Source organism: Triplophysa rosa, linkage group LG14, assembly GCF_024868665.1.
Source record: "Triplophysa rosa linkage group LG14, Trosa_1v2, whole genome shotgun sequence".
In the NCBI taxonomy this organism is placed as follows: domain Eukaryota; kingdom Metazoa; phylum Chordata; class Actinopteri; order Cypriniformes; family Nemacheilidae; genus Triplophysa; species Triplophysa rosa.
The window spans coordinates 1,334,165-1,357,863 of NC_079903.1; the positions used below are offsets into that span (position 1 = coordinate 1,334,165).

At 41.3% G+C, this 23,699-nt stretch overlaps 1 protein-coding gene across 3 annotated transcripts; it reads right to left on the reverse strand.

The window, feature by feature from the left end:
- Positions 1 to 7,817: 7,817 nt before the first annotated feature.
- On the reverse strand, positions 7,818 to 23,457 carry nudt8 (nudix (nucleoside diphosphate linked moiety X)-type motif 8). 3 transcript variants are annotated; one of them, XM_057351803.1, is made up of 6 exons: positions 23,338 to 23,457; positions 22,080 to 22,296; positions 21,553 to 21,931; positions 21,315 to 21,447; positions 19,427 to 19,504; positions 7,818 to 8,894 (listed from the first exon to the last, which is right to left on the reverse strand). In XM_057351803.1, the coding sequence occupies exons 3-6, from the start codon at positions 21,738 to 21,740 to the stop codon at positions 8,679 to 8,681; spliced, it is 615 nt and encodes a 204-aa protein (XP_057207786.1). In that variant the 5' UTR covers positions 21,741 to 21,931; positions 22,080 to 22,296; positions 23,338 to 23,457; the 3' UTR covers positions 7,818 to 8,678. The 3 variants fall into 3 exon arrangements, with proteins under 3 accessions (XP_057207786.1, XP_057207783.1, XP_057207785.1); XM_057351800.1 differs by having other exon boundaries at positions 21,553 to 22,296; XM_057351802.1 differs by lacking the exon at positions 19,427 to 19,504 and having other exon boundaries at positions 21,553 to 22,296.
- Positions 23,458 to 23,699: the final 242 nt, after the last annotated feature.

Sequence of the window (23,699 nt, forward strand, 5' to 3'; positions counted from 1 at the left end):
CTCTTGCATGAGTAACCATGAACTCCTCATTCAGGCTGCTCATGGGAAGCTTCAGTTTGTTGTTCCCATACAGAGCGATACTACTCAGGCTTCGTGGCAGACCCAGCCATCTGCGGAGGTAACGGCTGATCCTCCTTTCAAAGCCCTCTACTGTTGTTATTGGGAACTCGTACACAAGCAGGGGCCACAGGATCCTAGGGAGAACACCGTGCTGGTAGATCCAGGCCTTGAATTTCCCAGGCAGACCCGATTTGTCCACTGCTGTCAGCCACGCCTCCAACTCCCGATTTGTGGCCTTAATGGAGGCAGCGTCCTTCAGGGTGCAATCAAAGGTTTTGCCGAGGCTCTTGATGGGTTTCTCGGTGACCGATGGAATCTGGGTGCCGCCCAGCGAGAAACGGAACTTGTCAGTCACTTTCCCTCTCTTGAGCACCAAGGACCTAGATTTTGCAGGCTTGAAACACATCCGAGCCCAGGTGATGATCTTCTCCAAGCCCTGAAGAATCCATCGACACCCTGGCACTGACGTCGTTGTAACAGTCAGGTCATCCATAAAGGCTCTGATGGGGGCTGGCGAACTCCAGACATGGTGAGCGGACCTCTACACTCGACTTCAGCAGACTTGACCAGCATGTTCATGGACAAGGCAAAGAGGATCACTGAAATCGTACATCCAGTGATGATCCCTTTCTCCAGCCTATGCCACTCCGATGTTACTGTCCCAGAGGTGACTCTCAGCTTGAAACTCTTGTAGTAGTCCAAGATGAGGTCCTTGATTTTACTTGGGACATGGTGCCGATCCAGTGCTGTTTCCACCAGCTTATGGGGAATGGATCCATATGCATTAGTGAGGTCGAGCCACAGCACTGCTAGGTCTCCTTTCCCTTCTCTTGCCTCTCTGATCAACTGCGTGACCACACCAGTATGCTTGAGGCATCCTGGAACCTTTGGGATTCCACCCTTCTGTACAGCGGTATCGATGTACTCATTCTTCAGGAGGAACTCCGTCAACCTATGGGATAGGATGGCGAAGAATATCTTCCCCTCAATGCTAAGCAGCGAGATGGTTCGGAACTGCTCGATGTTCTTAGCATTCTCCTCCTTGGGAATCCAGACACCTTCTGCAAATCTCCATTGTTGGGCTACCCTTCCCCTCCTCCAGATAACCCTCAGGATCTTCCAAAGCCGTTGAAGGAGTCTGGGACACCTCTTGTACACTTTGTATGGCACTCCACTTGGTCTAGGAGCAGAACTTGCTCTGGCTGCCTTGACGACCTCCTGAACCTCCTTCCAACTGGGCTCCTTGCTGTTGAAGTCCGTGGTGGGTTCTGGGGGATCTATCAAAAGTCTATAGGGACCTAGATCTTCCTCCCAAGCCGCATCCCTGTAGGTATTGCGGAGATTGTGGTCGATCTCCTCTTTGGGACAAACGAGGTGGCCGCTTCGTTTCTGCCCAAGCAACTGCTTGGTGACTCCAAAGGGGTTTGCAATGAAGGCTGACCGTCTCTTGGCCCTCTCTTTCCCCCGCCGTCTGTGCCATTCTGCCCTTCGAAGAGTGGCGAGCTTCTTCCTGAGGATGCCGCGAAGTTCTGATAGTGCATCCCATTCCTCGTCTCGCGCTTCCTTGTACTGCCGCTTCAGGACCCGCAGCTCCTGCCTTATCTGGCTGATCTTCTCTGCCCTACGGTTGTTTATGTAAGGTCTTTATCCACCTCTGAAGACATAGTTACATATATTATATAGCATTTCTGTCTAGATCCTCCACAAATTTACACATTTATTAAACAATAGAGAATTGAATTATACATAAATAATATGATATGATATAATGTATAAATAAATTACTTATAACTCATTCATTTTTGTTACTAGAAGGGAACCACTAAACCAAATAAACTTTGCCACGCACAGTGTAGCCTGTTTCTGCAAAAATGAATGATACATGTACTCTTTGAGATATGCTTTTACATGAATATATGGATTAGTTAATACTAGGGTATTTATCAGGCCAACACTGGTGGTGCTGAGTTTTACTCACATCATCTTCTTAAGATTACAGACAGCCTCATCTGGAGTACAGAAGCCCTCAGAGCAGAGATTTGTTTCTATATACAGTATGTGCTCTCTCTCTCCTCCCCAATGACTCCTGCTATGTCACTCTGGAGCGTGTGTGTGTGTGTGGTTGACCATTCTGTGTATAGAGAGATGAATCCTGGGCTTCTTGGCTCTGAATTACTTTACTGTCCCTAACCCAGCCCAAATATCACTTAGTATTCCCACATTTAATTTACTATTCCATAACCTCTAACATATGCATTACTATGTACCACCAGTGACACCCAGCAACAAAGCAAGGCGATGTCATTCATTTCAATGAAGACCCGGCGACACGAGCGACAGATTTGCTCTCAACTTAAAGGCTGTTGGAAATCGTCTTGGTTAAGGATGTAACCTCGGTTCCCTGATGGAGGGAACGAGACGTTGTGTCGAACCGACAGAATGGGGTTTGTCTTGAGAACCTATCATCTTCTGAGTATTTAGAAAAGGCCAATGAAAATTGGCGAATGAAATATGCATGCCGGGCTCCTCCCCGGATGTCCGGGTATAAGAGGGAAGCCGGCGTGCGGTGCTTGATAACACGGATAACAAAAACACGCTTAAGAAAATATGAATTTTACCTTCTTATTTTTGATTATTTCCAGTCCCGACTCGATAAACTTGCTGCTCGGTGGAGTTGCCAGCGCGCCACTGCTCTGCCAAAGATATCCTTCCGCCGATAGAGAAACTCCTCTGTAGTTTGATTTATTTATTTGATTTAAATCATAGCTGTCATTTAAACATTTTCAACAAAAGAATATTTAATTATGTGATATAAGAAAAATCTACCAAAACTCAGGAGAACTACTTTGTCAAGCGGAACAAAGTGTTCTCGGTCAGGGGTGTGCTCGACTCCATGCATCACCTGCGCAAAGCAATCGGGTTATGACATCAAGATACCGCGACATCGTTTCTAGGCAAGTGCTTCCTGATCGATCTCGCGGTAGTGTGACGTAGGCCGGTCGGTCTGCGCAGCTAAGTACGAAGTCGAAAGTATCTATCACATTGAGCAAGAACGTCGCTTGTGAGACTCATGTAAATTGACCTGGATTTCTACATTTATCTATCGTGGTTGATTTTCATACAGTTAGGACAGTGAAAGGAAGAAAATACTGATACAGGCCTATTGAATAATTAACAAAAATATTCCAGAAACTCCATTTGCATTAAATACATAACAAAATCAGCCTAAATATCTGAGATATTTGTATGTTAAAAGGATTATCAACCAAATATAATAACTTTAAAAAGTTCAAATGCATAATGTATTTTAAGCATGAAATCATATGCCCACTTGGAGCCCATGAAGGTCTCATATGGGCAAAGCTATGTGGGACCCATATTGGTATCCCACACGGGGCCCATATGTTTTGCCCATCTTAAACCTATGCCCATGTGGAGCCCATATCGCCCAGATAAAACCCATATGGGGCCCACATACAAATGTTCAAATGTACGCATTTAAAGGAGTTTAAAGGCATAATATGTATTTTAAGNCATAAAATCTGTGTGCCCACATGCAGCCCATAAAGGTCCCATAAGGGCAAACCTATATGGGACCCACATTTGTAATCCCACATGGGGCCCATATATTTTGCCCTTTTTTAGCCCATGCCCATGTGGAGCCCATGTCGCCCAGATATAACCCACATGGGGCCCACATACCAATGTTGGCTGGGTTAATTAGTTCTGCTAAACGATAATCCCGTTAAGACATATCATTCACTTCTCTTTAGTATTGTGAGTTTGTTTTCATTCGTTGTATGTGTTTTAATGAATCTGTACTCTGGAAGTTGTAATCAAAATTCCTTGTGTGTGTGTGTGCGTGCTTGCGTGCGTGCGTGTAAGCATAATTGACAATAATTGACAATAAAATGTTCATTCACACTATTTATGTTTCCTGTGTTGTCTGATATTGCTGATTCTAAGAGCTCTGTTTAAAATGCATTCGTATTTCCTTTGCGTTTATGGTTCTAAGGTAAATGTTTCATTTGTGTATTACATGTCTAATTGTTACCACAAATAACCACTAGATGGCAAAAGCGTATAAAGATTGACGTTCTTCTTCGTCACTGTTGTTAAGAGCTCCTCCTCTAAAGGAAGTTGCGAAGTTGGTGAGTTGGGCTGTCGTAACCGCTAGGTCAGTGCACGTCTACACATTAATGAATATTCACAATATAACGAAGGCGCGTATCACCGCATTAATAGTCATAAGAAGGATTACAAGCTGTTACGACAGCCAGTGTCAACATGACAACACACCTACGTTTTATTTGAGTTATTCATGATGTTGTGACCCAAACACTACGTTAATCTTACAGTGAGTTTACCTCATAATCCACGGACATTGACGCAAGGTAAACGCACACGGAAGAAGCAAAACCTGCCACCGAGAAATACAAGAAGAGAAACCGCAGAAGAAGAGAATGAGAAATAGTTTCTTTGGGAAAATGGCTTAGGGCAACAGACAGTCAGTCAGGCTTGCACAGACAGAGTGGCCAGCGAGGTGAGTTATGTTAACAGGAATACGCTGTATTTGCAAGAGGTAAAGGGGTTCGCAATGCTTCCAAGTTAACATATTAAATAATATTCTCAAATCTTGTTCTGACGCTCATTCTAGGATTTTTCATTGGAATAGCCATTGATACAAAATTCATTTTAAGGGAAAACAATTGTTTTATTTCAGATATTACTAATACAAGCCACTTTTGTTGAAGATTTTCTTCTTTGCATGTTTGCCCTTAACAGATTATGTGCCTGTGTTGATTCACAAGCTTGACAGATGCTGATTTTGATGACAACAATCATAATCAATAAACCAGAAGCTGAATCTGCTTGTTGCTGGACTGCATACATTAACAAAGGAGTTGTTTGGCAAAATATACTTGGACCAACCTGCCTTGAAGCGCACCAAGCCATGTACTGCACAGGTGGATATATGAATGCTTATTTAAAATTATTTTCCTGTGCACACATGATTATTCAGCCTTATATTGTTGTAAGCAATATTAGTTTACACACTTCAAGTTGTTGTGTCTGTGTTTATTACAGAAAAACCTTAAAAGCATTTAAGGCCTTACGTGTAAGCATATGTGGCTCAGGGTCACTGGTTTCAATTATGCTTCATTAGTTGCTGTAACATCCTTGTCTGCTATACAAACCTATTTTATCTATACAGTTTCTTTATATGTTTCTCTTTTATCATAATGTGTAACTTTCTTACACTTTCTATGAGCGGCCTCTACACTAATATCAGTTTGTTTTGTTTTCCATGCCCCGTCCTGGAGTTCCCGAAGACACCAGAGGTCGCCAGTCCAAGCTCCGGATTGTGGCCTGATGCTCTTCCCAGTTCAGACAGATGCTTGTGATGATGGGCAATCCACCTGATGACAACTAACAATTACCATACTTTAACTTTAACAAATATATTCTTTTCATACGTTTTGGTATTATTGCAAACTGTTCTGGTATATTGTAATTTAACAATATTTAAAATAATAATATACCTAGATTAAATATACTTCAATTAAATAATTGACCGTTTCTGACAATCCAAGATAACATTTATTTCAATTTCATCAGTGTACATTGAATTGAGAAATAATATCATGTGTCTTAATATCATATACTTTTTTAAAATTATGATGTATGTACAGCTGCTTTGCAACAATGATAATTGTGAAAAGCGCTGTATAAATACAATTGAAAATTGAATATTTTGCAGGTGGGAATTGTTAGCTTAATTCTTAGCTCATTGGTTAGACTTAGTCAGTTTAAATGTGTTTATATAATATATGTATAGTTATGTGTAATGTTATTTGTAGTCTCCAACGCTGCTCCTGGAGAGCTACCATCCTGCAGACTTCAGCTCCAACCCCTCTTCAGCACATCTGTCTGTATTTATCCAGCAACCCTGAACACTTTGATAGGATGGAACACGTGTGTTTGATTGGGGTTGGAACTGATATCTTCAGGACGGTAGCTCTCCAGGAGCTGGGTTGGAGAGCCCTGGTTTAAGTTATGTGTTAAATGTGTAACACCGTGGTCCTGTGAGACATATCATTCCTTTGTATGTCCCCACATATACAGTAACAGAATGACAATAAAACTGAGCTGACTTGAATGTGTAAGCTCTGTACTTTTCATACTCAAAGAAATACATTCCAGAAGCTTATTTCTTCTAATGCAATAACTTGTCAGTTTGAGCTACCAAATAAGGGTCATGTAATCTAACAAAACAGATAAGTCACACATGTAAGGTTACAAGCTTATAATAATAATTTCTAGTAGCAAGGCTGTCTTTATGATGGTCCTATCACTTTCTTTTAGAGGCTGTAATGTGGCCCATTTATTCATATTTTATCTGTTAATGTCTGTTTTCAACGTATTACAATACATTTTGGTTTCATTAATAATAAAACATTAAACAACAGTTTTGTTTACAGAGGCACAACTTTAAACAGTTACAAATAGAAACACCTTCAGGAGGGTCTGTCTATATTACACATTTGTCTTACTCTAACAGGGTACCTGTCTAACTGTGAATTATGTTTTCCATGTCATTGTTACATATTTCACTACAATACATTTTTGTTAAAAACAATTACAAAACAGTTCAAAGACTGATATGTGCAATAGGCCAGCATGTGTCATCATCGGTTGGAAGCAGCACATTAGGCTGATTAGACGCCAGAGGAATGGACTACTTTCTTTATAAGTGTTATGAAAGGGGCTCACTAACAAATATTGATGCATAGGGATTGACTGTATAAATATTGATGTTCATTTCTCTTTTGCATGGCTCTAAACAAACTTGGCTATAGAAATATGCTTGTGTATATGAAAATATTGTTTGGCGAAAGATGCATTTACAAAATGTATATGCCTTTCAGCGTTTAATAGTTGAATGGGTCCGTCTAAACAATATTAGGCATTTAAACACTTGATTTTTAGTTATTCTGTAATCACTCTATACAGTTGTAGACTACTTATGCTCTCAAAATACATAGTCAAAAACCAGTCTGCTGGGTTTAGTTATTCTGTAATCACTCTATACAGTTGTAGACTACTTATGCTCTCAAAATACAGTCAAAAACCAGTCTGCTGGGTCTGTTTGAGTAATACCGCTACAACAGCAGGTGGCGGTAAAGTTCCGTGGTCCAATGTGCATGCACAAAACGACGTGTTAACGCGTAATTGCGTGTTAACACGTTAGTTTCACACGTTTTGGCCTTTCTGGCCTTCCATAATTGAGAGGTGACTGCAAAGCCCCGTGTCACTGTTTAGAATGCGGTTTTCTCACGATTTACAAGTAGTTGGAAACATTTGAGATATTGTAAGTCCTCAGCTGAACAAAATATATAACACTGGCCTAGTGGTTTTTGGATATTTTACTGCAAAATTGCTACTTGTACACCTTTAAGTGACAATGCATTTTTTAGGTATGATGTCATTACTCACACCATTTCATCTGTAAAATGACAACTGACGGAAACAGCCTGATGACAGAAAATGTCGCAAACATTTTTTTGTGCACATTTGCTTTGTCGATAACAAAACATGGTTATTAATGTTAGGACATTTTCTTGTAATTTCTGTGTGAAGATCATCAGCATTACTCAAAATGTTCGCAAATATTGAGAATGAAGTCCTCATTTCTTCACCTCAACCTTTAAAACCCAACAGAGGCTCAGCACAATGCTCACAAAACATTTTTCAGGTGCTTTATTTGTCAAATACATCACTCTGTCACTCAAACACAACAAACTGTATATGAAAACAGTGACAGGTTCAAAGGATTGAACCATTTTCCTTTTGTTTGAAGAAAAATGACTCTGAGACCTAGCCTGTTATTGCTACATTCATGCACAAAAGTCATTCTGCTCATGTATAAACATCACCGCTCTATTCACAACAGTACCTGTCATCATTCAATCGTCATTAGACGTAACCTTCGATATTCCGAGCCGATTCAAGCAGATCACAAAGACCAGCTAAAATTTCTATAAACAAACATGAAGAGAACACACAATAACAGAGCCGTTTTAATGTTTGATTAATTAAGTTAATTAAAACCAGTGTATTCAAATTCATTTGTGCAAAAATATTCAAATTCCTCTAGGAAATACAGAATGTGAAAACATTTCCCGATGTTTAAAGCACACTGAAAATCATTTCAATCTCTATCAGTTTATAAAAACAGAGCAACTCAAAATCTATTGTCGATTATGTGTTTACAATGTCTATGTGATGACATAATCCCAAATGACCCAATAGGCTTCCATTGTAGGGTATTTCTGATGGTTTTTTTTCGTTAAATCGAAATGCCATAGATTCTGTCCATGGAGTACATGTTGTACTAAATCTGGATCACTCCTTTAATCTACATAACACAAACACACACGTGTCCAGTGGTGGGCAAGTCAGATCTTCAGAAACCACAATGCCAATCACAAAAACATTTGATCAGGTTTTATTATGATAGCAGTAGAGGTAAAAGTTGCAATTCATTCAAGTTAAAACTCAGCATATCAAAAACTGATTTGAACGAAAAAAGTGTCTAGGTGGTATTTTAGAAAGTGCTACCGGACCACACTGTGGTCCAACTCTTGCCTTGGAGGCACGATGAGTTTAAGCGTGTGATCCACAGCCACTGCCGTAAGACCCCACACTCGATACTTGGGACTGTGAAACACGGGGAGCGTGTAGCCGTAACGGTCGCCGGTGCGGAAATGAGTGTAGCCTCTGTTTTGTGGTTGACATAAATCCTCAAGTGTCAGGGTAAAAATCTCCTCCACCTATAAAACAACAACAAAAAAGGAAAGCATTACTAAACCCTGTACCCATCTATACAGCTGCCAAAAACACATCTGGACTTCATTTAGGGTTCACAAACAAATTGCTTGTGGAAATGGACAAGCCAAGGTCCTGAACTGAGATGACCTGACTGGCCATTCAACACAAGCAAGAATTACTGATGGGCTGCATGAGATCTGGATGGAGGAATGTTCCAGAATTCATCTTTAGTGTTCTCTCAGTCCTATAAAAAAACAGATACTAAATAAATTAAGTTTAGGCAACCGTTCCGAGTGGAAGGCAAAATGACCATCGGACCGGTTTACACACTTGCTCACTCACTTGCAAATGAGATGTTTCAAAGAGAACTAAACCAGACATTCGGTAGACATGCGACCTGACAAGAGCTGAGATGGTAGAGCTGAAAGAGGGAAGCGGCGACCCGTCAAGTCCTCACTACAAAAATGTCAACTGCTTTTTAATAAAAGAGATGCTCGCGTTTGCTAGATACTCCATTTGCACAAGTGTACATACAATATGTTTATTCTACTATATACTACCCTGTACAATGTCTCTTATATGTTATTATCCCCCATTTTCTGTAAAATAGTCTTTATTTTTATATATGCACAATTTAGAATCTTTTAGACTGTAAATCGTATTATATTGTATTGTCATTGTGTTGAATGTCTGTACTAGAAGCTTCCAACACCAAAGAAAATTCCTTGTGTGTGCAAGCACACTTGGCAATAAAGCTCTTCTGATACTCGCTTAGTCTCATGTGTAATCAGAGTTAATTGTTAACGCAGTGTCTTCTGAACGCGAGCGTCTCTTTGATTATATATGGCAAGCCGATGGTGTCACAATTACGCCATAGATTAAACGTGTTTATTCCAAACACCGTAAAAACCGTGCGAAAAGCCTTCCATAACGCCGTATTTAATGCCGTTTTAAGGCGCCCCGAAAGCGCCGTCTTTTGCGCCGCTGTCTGGCCATATGACGCGCGTAAAAAACGCCGTTTTGGTTGCACAGAGCGCGTGTCATTTACAGCATTTTGTCTGTTGTATAATGAGCCCCTCCTGCTGATTTCCAAAGCCAGTAAATTTGAACTGTTGTCAACCAATCACTGATGAACTGAGCCAGACCAGAACAATGTACCACTGATCATTTTACAGGATTTTATTATGTGCGCAGTGTTTGCTAACATTAAACAAATCATTGCTTGCTTTTTGAAGAAACAACAAGCCAGGGACTGTGGATTTTAGCCTGCTTGTTAGCGTGATTAAATTGTCATCGCTGACTGAATCAGGTGACGGTTCGAGGCCCTCTCGGACCACCGGACAGTTTTTATGTTGTTGGTCTTGTTCTGTTTATCTGTATCACTGGGTAGTTTTTAGATTTATATATCAGTACTTAATGCGTTTTCAGTAAAAAAAGAAAGTCTGGATTGAGAGATCTTTTTTTATCAATCATATCAATATTCAGTTAACGACTTGCACTTTACTTTTGCTGCTGAACTCACACATCAGTGGACTTTCATGATATAAACAGGACGAACGAACAGTAATAGATTTTACATTTATGCATTTAGGAGACACGTTTATCCAAAGCGACTTACAGGGGCCTTTTAGTCTATGCATGTCTTTTATCAGTAGCCCAAGTGATTTTAGTTTCCATATTACAAAAATTGATTGACTATAAGGAGACGCAATAATGTTGGCAATGATTGTAATGTAACAAGCATGAACTAAAATATAACACAGCCCAAGTCAATGCCAAATGCCTTGCCATTTACCTCCGTGAAGAGACTGACGCTATCGTGTGTTGAACTGCAAAAAAACTTAAAATAAACAGCCACATTTCCTTTTGAAATGGAAAAAAATATTATGCATTCTTATCTATTATTCAGCACATGGAAATAAGTGCGGGATTCAGGCCCGGCGACCCACCCATGCAGCCTAGCCTGGATACAACATGTTAGAACAACATGTGAGAAATTGCGCCAGCCCGAATAGGGGGAACCCATGTGGAGTACCCAGGTGGGGAGGTCACAAGTTCACCGACAGGGAAACCAGAGTGAGGAATTCAACATATTGGACGACCCTGTAGGGGAGTCACTACGTATGGGGCAACAGTCCGAGTCCACCTGATCAGGGGTGACTCTACCAGTACTGGACTTGGTTCCAACAAACTGCTCTGCCCGGTTTGTTACCATAATTGCGAATGCTTAGTGATGTGTGGAAAGGGGGGGGTGGGGGAGTAGGGAGGCTAAAATAGCACACTAGACTCACCTGGAGAGGGGAAAAGGCGCTTTCGCAGGTGTACGCCGACCAGTAGTGTGTAAGACCCGGGCTGACACTGGTTCCATGCGGAGGTTGTAAAACCTTGCGAAGGTACTTGTGTAGCCCAACCCATACATATGTCTGCCAGAAAGGCGCCCTGAGCCAGTGCCCACGAGGAGGCCATACCCCGGGTGGAGTGGGCTCAGGACCTGTGCAAGGAGGCTCACTGGGGGGGAAGGCATACTTCCGCTTGTCCCGCGGCCAGCTGTGTGCTAAGGCATCCGTGCTGAGGGGTCCCTCGGTCAGGGAGTACCAAAGTGGGCAATGGGTGGAATCCGGGGAGGCAAACAGGTCTACCTGCGCCTGGCCAAACCACTCCCATATGAGCTGGACGACACAGGGATGGAGTCGCCATTCTCTGCGGGACGTCCCCTGATGAGAGAGCACATCGGCTGTCTGGTTCAGGTCGCCCGGGATAAAAGTGGCTCGCAGGGACTTGATCACCTACTGACTCCAGAGGAGGAGGCATCGGGCGAGTCGCGACATCTGCCGTGAGCATATGCCGCCTTAGTGATTGATGTACGCCGTGGCAGCTGTGCTGTCCAACCAGACCAGCACGTGTTTGTCCTGCATGAGGGGCTGGAGCCTCCTCAGTGCCATAAGGACAGCCAGCAACTCTAGGCAGTTGATGTGCCACTGCAGCCGGGGACCCGTCCACTGCCCCGATACTGCGTGCCCATTGCACACGGCACCCCACCCCAGCAGGGAGGCGTCTGTCGTGACCATGACGCACCTCGAAACCTGCCCGAGTGAACCCCGCTCGGACAAATGTCAGGTCTGACCAAGGCGTGACGGTGCGAAGGCACTGAGGAGTTACCGTAATGCACCTGGTGCCGATGTGCATCAACCCGAGAGGGATTACCCCTGTCGAGGACGCCATGTGCCCCAGAGCCTCTGAAAATATTTCAGCGGGACCGCTGGAGTCTGCCTGACAAGTTTCAGACAGTTCAGCACCGACTGCGCACGCTCGTTTGTGAGACGCGCTGACATACGGACAGAGTCTAGTTCCATACCAAGATAAGAGGAGCTCTGAGCTGGGGAGAGCTTGCTCTTCTCTCGGTTGACCCGCAGGCCCAGACGGTCTAAGTGCCGGAGCACGAGGTCCCTGTGCGTACACAACACATCTCGCGAGTGTGCCAAGATAAGCCAGTCATCAAGATAGTTGAGTATCCACACGCCTTGCTCTCTGAGGGGCTAAGGCAGCCTCTACGAGTTTGGTAAAAACCTGTGGAGACAGGGCCAGACCGAAGGGCAGGATCTTGTACTGATACGCTCTTCCCTCGAAGGGCGAATTGCAGGAACGGTCGGTGGTAGGATGGAGACGTGAAAGTATGCGTGCTTCAGGTCGACTGCCACGAACCAATCTTGGTGACGAACTGAGCGCAAGATGCGCTTCTGTGTTAGCATCCTGAACGGCAGCTTGTGTAGGTGCTTGTTCAGGAGGTGCAGATCCAGAATGGGGCGCAGTCCACCCCCCTTTTTTAGGCACTATGAAGTACGGGCTGTAAAACCCGGAAGACATCTCGGTTAGAGGGACGGGTTCGAACGCACCTTTCGCCAGAAGGGCAGCAACCTTGGCCCGAAGCACAGGAGCATTCTGCGCTTGAACCAAGGTGTGGAGAATGCCCGCTGTACTCTCAATCCCCATGGCTCATCCTGTCAGGGCCGCTCTGTCTTTAGGCGGGTTCCCAACGGGGTAGAAGCCCCCTCCCGCTGGGCTCTGCATCTCTGGCCGGCCGTCGCCTGGAGGACCCCAATACCAGAGGGGCCACCACGGGGGGGCGGGGCTGCTGGAGGGCAGGCTATGCTCGGGACCTCAGCGACCGATAGGTGGCCGGGTCACGGCAGAGCAGTCTGCTTCTTCAACATAGAGAACCTCCACGGTGTCACCACACAGCCCCGCTTGTGAGATGGGTGCATCTAGAAGGCGGGCCTTCTGAGCGTCACTACGCAAGATTGAGCCACAGATGTCTCCCTTGGACCACTATCATGGACATCGTCCGACCCAGAGCACCCGCCATGACCTCCGTCGCACTAGGCGTGAGGCCTGTGGCGGTGCGCAGCCGGGTCGGCCTTCCTATCAACCAGATCCTAACGCTTTGACATATCACCCAAAGGGTCGCCATAGCATTATGGGCCTGACGGACTGCCATAGCGTGGAGGGCAGAAGCAGTTTAACCCACAGCATCGTAAGTCTTCAACACCAGTGTCAAAGAGCTTACATGCCCTAGAAGGGAGCCTTGGTCGACCCCTCCAAGTGTCAGCGTCTGAGGTGCACCGCGACTGCACATTCCACCTGGGGGACATCGACATATCCCTTAGCGAACGGCATATTCCACATCTTTGTGTGCTCCTCATGCACCTCCAGGTCAGCCGCGAGCGGCTGCCCGGGCACAGCACAGCCATCATCTCTGCGTCGCCTCATTTTGGGCTCGACCGCCCGGAGGCAGGAGCTCCAAGGGGATGTTATGACAGAAAGTTCGTCCCCATCCCGTTGTCGAGTCTGCCCGCTATGGGACGGTACACCGCCGCCCATTGGGGACGAGCCAAGTGAGCGTGCCTGGGGCACGGATGATCCGTGAGCCAAAACTGGTGGAGTGACATCCATGGGATCCCCAATCACCCCCGCCGCTAGCTGAAGCGGTCGACCTCGCCGAAGCGACTTGGAGAACTCTGGGGATCTTTTTGTCTCACTTCAGCTATCTCGTAAACTGTGCATGGAGGATGAAGAAGCTGCTGAGGTCTTGGAACGGGTTCTTCGGTGCAGAGTTCATAGAGGACAATCTTGTAGAGCCACTGATATTTGTTTTTACATTCATGCAGGACATTTTGCTGCTGCCCTTGTCCACCCTCTAAGAACTGTATACATCTAGAGCAGGGGTGGGGAACCTTGATCCTGGAGGGCCACTGTCCTTAGGGTTTATCTCCAACCTAATCAAACACACCTGAACCAGCTCATTAAAGTCTTCAGGATTACTAGAAACTTCATGACAGGCGTGTGTTTGAGCTGGTTGGAGCTAAACTCTTGAGTACAGTGGCCCTCCAGGATCAAGGTTCCCCACCCCTGATTTAGAGTAAGAAAATGACTGTGAAAATGACTATGGAGCCCTCACATCCAAGCCATCATCTCTTTGAATTGTTGCTGTCTGGTCGGCGCTACAGAGCAATAAGCACCAAAACAACCAGACACAAAAAAAATGTTTCTTCCCTTACGCAATCTACGTCATGAACAGTTAAATGTTCTACCCACTGTGCAATTAATAACATTGTGCAATATCTATTTTTAAATCTTTTTTGTGTTAAATTATTTTTTGTTATGCTGTATATAGCACATATTTTGTAGATACAATATATATACAGTACATGCATAGTTTTACACTCTTTATCTTATTTTTATTCTATTGTATTCTTTTTTGTATATAGATAACCTGTGTATTGTATTGTGTTATGGACTCTGTGTGCTGCTGTTTTTGTGCAATGGATGCTTCTTTCACCAAAACATATTTCTTGTATGTGCAGATATACTGTACTTTGCAATAAAGCTCTTTCTGATTCTGTATTTTTAGAGAATGTGGTGGAAAACATGCATCTCAGAATCTATTGACAAGCACAAAATTGAAAAACATAGTTGTCGATTTTTGTAATGCAATGATTTCATATTATACATTTAAAATTTGTATTTAATAATGTAATAACGTTAATTAGTAATGTATATTGCCATTATAGCATTTTACGTAGGCACATATGCGAAGTAATCAGACATTATTAGTGTAGATGTCAAATAATGTCTTTCAGCTATAATTTACATAAATCTGGACCGTGACCTGGATCGCCAGTCTTTACGGTAATCTTAAAAAGAAAATCTCCACCTTTTGAAAATAGGATTTTACAGTCCACTTCGTGAAATACTTTTAATTTTTATGTATTTTCTGGCAGTTTTAACAGGACGTTATTTTATGTCGTGCCGTTTGTAAACAGTATGTTGACTTATTTCCGTCTTCCCACAACAAATTGCGCATGTGCGGCTGAGAGTGCATGTGGCTAAGTGCGCATGTGCGGCTAAGAGTGCATGTGGCTAAGTGCGCATGTGCGGCTGACAGTGCATCGTCTGCAGCCAGACCCTTCTCTTTAAGGTGGAACAGAAAAACTAGGTACAGTAAAGCTAGTGGAGCCAGTAGACTCTTTCGGGTGATAATGTCAGCAGCTATTTTTTACAAAGCTGTATTAATATTATTTTTTAATTGTGAAGACATAAATACAACAATATTTGAGTTGCAATAAAATTATATCTAGTGCTGTGCCATCTTAAATGCTTTAGACGACGCTGCTTGAGCAATTTCTCAACGATGAATAATATTTTTAAAATTACATAAAAGGTTATATGTACACATTTGTTTATATTTAACACATATATAATAAATAAAGCTTACAGTGAAATAATAAATAACTTATTCTGAAATCTCGAGAGAATTTGCGAGATTTCCTGTGTTCACAGTGTGGTGTGCTTTCTTTGTCACATCACGTCGCACTATACATTATAGGAGCAAAATTATTAAATCTAGGGTTTTTTCTCCTCTTGTTTGTGGTCTCTGACCATTTAAAACTCTTATAAGATTTTTAAAAAATCTTTTGGTGTGACCCCAGCATAAACAAGCTCAAAAAGGTGATCACTTTTGCTTTTTTGAGGGCTCATTTATGCTAACCTGCTTTGACCAACTGTGATCTCATTACTGTGTTCTGGATGTGACTTGTGCCATATCAATCGTCAATGATTAAATTACAAGTTTACAAGAGCACAAAATTCATCAGAGATCTAGTCACTTTATTTTGCTCTCAAAATGCCACCCTCAATAGGACAAAAAATGTGAGCTTATTTGTTTTCTTTTTAATTCAATTCAACTCATTTCAATTTTATTTATATAGCACTTTTCACAATGTGCATTGTTCCAAAGCAGCTTTACAGGAGAAAATAAGAAAAACTGAAAAACACAAAAAAGGTAAACACATCACAGTGCATGGTGTTTATAGAACAAGCAAGATTATTCTAGTAAATAATATCTAATAAATGCAGTCTCCTGGTGGTTTATTTAGCATATTTTGCATTAAGTGAATGCTTGGCTGAAAAGATGTGTCTTTAATCTAGATTTAAATCTAAATTAAATCAGAGTTTAGATGCTACGTGTGAGAAAGCTCTACCCCCTTTGGTGGATTTAGTTATTCTAGGTGTTATCAAAAGTCTGGAGTTTTGAGATCTTAGAGAGCGTGATGGTTGTAGTGTGGTAGAAGCTCTGTTATGTAGGTAGGGGCTAAACCGTTTAAGGCTTTATAAGTAATTAAAAGAACTTTAAAGTCAATACGATACTTAATGGGTAACCAGTGAAGGGTTGATAACATTGGGGCTATGTGATCGTATTTTCTGGACCTGGTTATAACTCTGGCAGCTGCATTCTGAACTAACTGTAGTTTGTTTATTGATGATGCAGGACAACCACTAAGTAGTGCATTACAGTAGTCAAGTCTTGAGGTCACAAATGCATGAATAAGATTATCTGTGTCAGCAACACAATATTTTGTAACTTGGCAACATTTCTAAGGTGGAAGAAGGCTGTTTTTGTGACATTTGAGATGTGATTTTTAAATGACAGGTTGCTGTCTAATATAACGCCTAGGTCTTTAACTGTATTTGCTGGAGTAACAGTGCAGCCTTCAAATTGCAGGTTATAATCCGAAATATTCTGCTCAAGTGTCTTTGGTGCGATAAGTAATATTTCTGTTTTATTAGAATTTAAAAGAAGGAAATTACAAGTCATCCAATGTTTTATATCTTCGAAGCACTCTGCCAATTTGGATAGCTGGAAGGAATCATCTGGTCTTGATGAGATATATAGCTGAGTATCATCTGCATAACAGTGGAAGCTAATTCCATGTTTTCTAATAATGTTTCCAAGGGGCAGCATGTATATGGAGAATAGCAAGGGTCCTAAAACCGATCCCTGAGGTAATCCATAATTTACTTGCGTTAGATTTGGTGATTCCCCATTTAAATGGACAAATTGATATCTGTCTGATAAGTAAGATCTGAACCATTGCAGTGCCTGTCCCTGAATACCGGTATAATTGTGTAAACGATCTAAAAGTATTTTATGGTCTACGGTATCGAACGCAGCACTAAGGTCAAGCAGGACCAGGAGTGAGCTGTTACCTTTATCTGATGCTATAAGCAGGTCATTTGTAATTTTAACGAGCGCAGTTTCAGTACTATGATGCGGTCTAAAGCCTGACTGAAATTTTTCGTGTATGTCATTATTTTGTAAGAAAGAGCACAACTGAGTGGACACTACTTTTTCTAGTATTTTAGACAGGTAAGGGAGATTTGAAATCGGTCTATAGTTTCCTAGTTCATTGGGGTCTAAATTTGGTTTCTTGATAAGTGGCTTAATGACGGCCAGCTTAAAGGGTCCTGGGACATGGCCTAGATTAATTGACGAGTTGATAATGTTATAAATGGGCTATATTGCAACAGGTAATAACTCTTTTAATAATTTAGTTGGTATGGGGTCTAATAAGCAAGTTGTAGGTTTAGATGTTGCAATAAGTTTAATTAAATCTTCCTGCTTTATAGGTGAAAAACACTGTAGCCTTTCTTTTGGGGCGATGGTTGGTAATAATTCATAGAACAGACTTGGAGGTTGAGTTTTTACTATTTTGTTTCGTATGTTTTTGATTTTCTCGGTACAAAAATTTATGAATTCATTGCTACCAAGGTGCAGCAGAATAACCAGGTCAGGTGATGTTTATTTGTTAATTTAGTAACTGTACTAAATAAAAACCATGGATTGTTTTTGTTAGTTTCTATACTAAAAAGCCATTTTTATAAAGTAGGATTTTTATTATGATGAATTCGGTTGAATTTTTTATTTACCATGATTGCATAAAACTGGTTTTGTGGGTTATAATTATGCCCCCACTTCTTTCGAGTCATTCTGTGATCCATACACACATGGCATCAAAGGTTAAGAAACGTCTGTCTGAGAAGCTCAAAATGGCATGTTACTAGATAATTTCAAGGGAAATATTGTTCTTTTTTGTTTGACAAATAACCCTGCCTATGTGTCTCTACTCTCGCAACCCCGCAAAAAAAAGTTCAGGCTCAGGATTGTTTTTGCTTTAACCCCTGCATAATGCACACTATGCAATTTCAAATCAATTGCAAATGATAATCTTCTGAAAAAAAATTATGAACAGCAGCTACGCTAATTATTCTCTTTCTGCCCTCCTCTCCCACCTCGGGATGCCCAGATGAAGGTCTCATGCCCATCCTTAACTAGAAATTATGCCAGCTCCAGTTGAACAACTCGTACAATCCTCCTGCGAAAGCCTGCAGACTGACCGACCATCCCAGCTCAGGCAATTCCATCACCAACCAAGAGCAAAGAGGGACTACTTTTTGTCACATTATTGCTAAACAGTATTTACAATACTTAGTATTTAATGCTAAACTTACATCACATGACAGCAGTTTGAAGTTATAGCTGCACTCAGTTACATTGTGCTACTACTATTTTCCCTGCTTATAACATTCCTCTGTTGTCTGATATCGGTCACAAATAAGACAAAATTAGACCGAAACAGTTTCAACAAATGAAATTTCCTAAATCACAACTAATAAGCTCTCCCTATTATTCATAAACATTTACTCAGTAACTTTTAATCATAGTCACTGAGTGCAGCTGTGACACAGAGGAGAACTGGCCTTTCCGGCTGAGACTGGTTTCTCCTGAGGTTTTTTCTCCATTTATTTATCATTGGAGTTTGGGTTCCTCACCACAAGGCTTGTTCACTGGGAGACTGCTGATATTAGATTAGCTTAGAAGTTCGGTAAACTATGTTAACATCGCTTTATTAGAATGATCTTGCTTGTTCCACAAACACCATGCACTTCTGTGTTTTACCTTCTCTGTGTTTTTCTTATTTTCTCCTGTAAAGCTGCTTTGGAACAATGCACATTGTGAAAAGCACTATATGAATAAAACTGAATTTAATTAAATCTAATGATTGCTTTGATGTTGAGGAAACAATGCCATGACAAATGGGTGTCGTATTTAATGTACAGATGGTCCAGATAAATATTACAGTGCATAGTGTGCGAGCAGTGTATGACAATGTACTGTATAATAATGGACAAAATTTACCTCACTTGGATTCGGTTTAAATGACTGTGCTTCCAGTGCTCCAAGATTGGCTATTACAGGCGCAATCATCATTCCAGACTGCAAATGGACAAAAATCTGGTAAATATATGCATTTAACTGGAGAAGTACAACTATTTTCCTTTATAATAAAAAAATAAGGTATTTTCAAACATTTACATTCTTGTTTGTTTCTTAACATGTACAGCTTTTTTTTAAGAAACAGTGGCGTGAATATCAAAAAACAAATATTTGCCTTAACTAACATATGACTGCAATTCAGTTAGGGCTGCACAATTATGGATCAAATGATAATCACGATTATTTTGCTTGAAATTTTCACTTCAGCATGTTTATTAGGCCTATACTTTACAGCCAATGAACATGTTATAATCTGCTCTGAATTCTTCAACAACGTATTTCAAAGCACGCAATTCAAACATTTTGTGACCTTCGGAATGAAATCTTGCTGCTCCATTTTTATATTCTTGTTCTTTTGTTTATAAATTATTGGTCACCCTTCATGTTTGTCTGTGGGTTTTGCAAAAAAGTACTGACATAGCAAAAATGCAGTGAAAAAATGTTGTGTTTTGTATATCCTGTAAAGTGGCAGTTTAAAATTTACAAGCTTTATCGGGTGTTTTGTGCTTAATTTTAAAACATTAATATCACAATGATCATGCTCAATTAATTGTGGGAAGAATAAATCGTTATCGCGATTAACAATACAGTCCTAAATTCAGTGTTAACTTCCATCAACACTGGCTATACAGTTCTCTACTGAGGAAACTTGGTTTATCCCAAATTCTATCACTGATACCTTACTGTATAAGTTGAATAAGACATATTCAAAGAGTACTGAGATTATGTTCATGCTATCAAAATAAAAAAGCTGTGCCATTCAACAAAGCCTGGTTTATCCCAAGATTTCGGACTTATCACTAAACAGGGTATATTTGTTTCTTGTCAAAGTTACATTTAGTCAAAAAGCCACTGACAGAAATCTTTTCAATTACACTTGACAATAATGTTCAGTTATAAGTCCTTGGTGAACATTCCTAATCATTATGATACATTTGTAAATGATCATTAGGCTAGGTGATGTGTCAACATTCCACAAATATCTTGCACAGTAAGTGACTTGTATACAGTACATACCGTATTAACATAATTTCTTATGGGTAAGAAAGATCTACAAGATTAAGTTTAGATAAGGGGACACAAAAAGTTTTGTAAATGTTTTTGCATCATTTATCATAGGTAAGAAACAATATTTTTTACTGCTGACTACTGAATATATTCAACAGTTACCAACTGATGAACATATTCAGAATGACTATATGATCAGTTCATCAATATATACATTCCAAAAAATGCTATTTTAATAAAAAAATCATACACAGTCCTGGTTCACTCGCTGTACATTTTTAACCTAAAGATGCTGAATCTAAAGGCATAGGGACAAGACTCCAATATGATTGGCCAGATTATACTTTTTGACTCTACTCATTGAATATCCACTCACCATTCAATGGTGTCATTTTAGGGTCGTATCTTGTCATCTTAGCCTTTACATTTTTGTGGACAGAGGCTTCATTAGCTGACTGTGGAAGTGTTGGGTTGTTTCAATTAACTATTTCAACTTCTCCAGAAGTAAATGTACACTTTCTCTGTGAGATTGTTTTTTTACTGTTTGTCTTGGCACTCCAGGGTGTTATTTAAGACGTGCACTGACTTATAACCGATTTCATAAGATCCCATTTAAAGGTGCTCATTTATTTGATGTCTACTCTATTGTCCTTGTGAGTAATTCAGTGCCTGCTTCAATATGTGTATGTTTCATCTGTCCAAACAAAAACGATTTTGCAGAAAAAATTGTCTGCAATCTGACCGTGTCACGCAGTGGTTTAAGGACGCCCCACACTTGATCTTCTGTAATGTGGATTCCCAGCTCCTCACGAGCTTCTCGAAGTGCCGTATCTACAACAGTTCTGTCCAAGGAATCTTTCTTGCCCCCTGCAAAACTGTAAACAATTGTAGTTCATGAATGTCAAGGAAGGACGACACACAACATACACACTCTACTCTACCGTGAGAAATGAGCTTGAATGCTGGACGCGTTGGCGTACCTGACATCTCCCTTGTGTCTACCCTTCAGCTTTGCAGATCTGAGAGTGAAGAGCAAGGCGGGCTGCCCGCTCACAACACACAAACACACCAGTACTGCCGCCCAGCTCTTATCTCCACGCTCGTATAGAGCAGCGTTGGGTTGCAGGGAGCGCTTGCATTGCGCCTCGTTTCCTGCAGACAAACACATGTCCGACGCATTCCACCGGTGTGCATCTGTGTGTAGCCCGCGGCTTTCGACTGCAGTCGCCGATCGGGCTTCTCTTTCAAAATGTCCCACTGACAGCACCGCGTCTGTGTTAGATACGCTCAGGACCCCGCCTTTGCTTTGTTTTTTATGTTTTGTAACGACGCTTAAAGTCAACGTACATTTGCTCCAGTCTAGAACAGAAAGAGGTGCTAACAAGGATGTACACAAAAGCAGAAAAGTCTTTGCTTTGTTTGCTCTGCTAAGAGACGTAAAAATAATATCACCTAACAGAAAATGAGTGGGAACACGTATCAGAATTGTTTTCGATGGATGTACAACCTTGAAAGTATGCGTAACAGCCGAGAGTCTCCTGGAAAGTGTAGAGATGTTTTGAATAGACGTGGGTGAGGTTTTAAAGCACGTGTCTCTGCGAATGTCATAAAGTTGCAATGAAGTGACTGTCCGTTCATGTGCAGAGTCTCTCAGGGTAAGCAGCAACAACCTGTGAATCCGGAGCAGATTTACTGAATTCTTCATCTGAAAAGCTCTAAACATCCTGTGGAAAAAATAATCAGAGTCAGACTCATTCATCTTTCTGTCTGAAGCCTACATACGGACCAGTTAAACAACATGAACCATTCCTTCTCCCAAGAGTATATGACCAATTATGTGATAATGTCTGATTAAACAGTTGTTAAAGTAGTAGTTCACCTTCAAAAAGAAAATTCTGTCATCATTTACTCACCCTCTTGTCATTTCAAACCTGTATGACTTTCTTACTTCTGCAGAACACAAAAGAAGATATTTTGAAAAATGTGAACAGCACAGCCCCCCCCCCCATTCACGTATGTTCTAACCAATGCAAGTGAATGGGGGGCTGTTAACAACATTTTGTTATATTTATATATGTTATATTTTACTGTTTGTGTTCTGCAGAAGAAAGAAAGTCATACAGGTTTGAAATGACAAGAGGGTGAGTAAATGATGACAGAATTTTCTTTTTGAAGGTGAACTACTCCTTTATGGTCAATTCTGAATCTGGTATAGTTAATAAGTTGGTAAGTTATATTTTTTATGCCAGCTTATGATGATAACCACATAAAATCAAAAACGATTTCTCCAGCTCGATTAAATGTGAGAGACTACAGTAACTAACAGTGGGATCAAACCCACGACCTTTACATTGCTAGCTCAGTACACTACCTAGTGAGCTACAGGAACACAAGGACAGACTACATCTTGCTGTTACACTTTTACTGGTTTACTATTGTTTTTGTAGTCTTGACAATGCAAAATGACATCTTGCCCACACTACTTTTATTATCTGAAACCCGTAAAAATACGACTGACAGTAAGATCAGTTTACACAGTCATTTAAAACAGCTCTGTAACAATTCATAACATAGCCTTTAGTAGGGCCAATATAGCAAGAAACTGACAAGTGAATAATGATATTAACAGATAACTGTCAAAAACTTCTGATTATGTGGGCTGTTTGTTTTATATCCCACTGACATATGAACAAACATCTAAACTCGCAGCTACTATGAATCTGCGTGCAATAAATCGCAACAACAGAGAAACACAGTTTCCTCACCTTTACACAACAACACAAACCAGCCGAGAGCCGAATACATAAAAACAAGGGATGACACGAAAGACTTCTTCAGCCACTTCTTCTGTGTGTTTTTGTGACTTATGAACCGGCGCCTGCTGCCACCTGCTGGACAAACACATACACACACGTTTGCACGGCTGTCTCTGTGAGGACATTTATTGAGGTTATCTCCATCCCCTTCTCAGAACAACGTGCGTGCACCCTATACCTAAACTAACCTTCATCCTAAATCCAATTGAACCCTCAAAAAGCCCAGGACTAGCCAACATGTTCACACTTTACTTTAGTTCTCACTCCGCTGGTATAAAACTCAAACTGATTTTCACAAATTGTACAAGTAC

Excerpts from the sequence above, each read along its gene's own strand:
- nudt8 (XM_057351800.1), bottom strand. The coding sequence starts at position 22,295 with ATGTTTAGAGCTTTTCAGATGAAGAATTCAGTAAATCTGCTCCGGATT. Across the intron at positions 21,448-21,552 it reads AGACACAAGGGAGATGTCAG|TTTTGCAGGGGGCAAGAAAG; the intron begins GTACGCCAACGC and ends AATTGTTTACAG. Across the intron at positions 19,505-21,314 it reads TTAAACCACTGCGTGACACG|TCTGGAATGATGATTGCGCC; the intron begins GTCAGATTGCAG and ends GTCCATTTGCAG.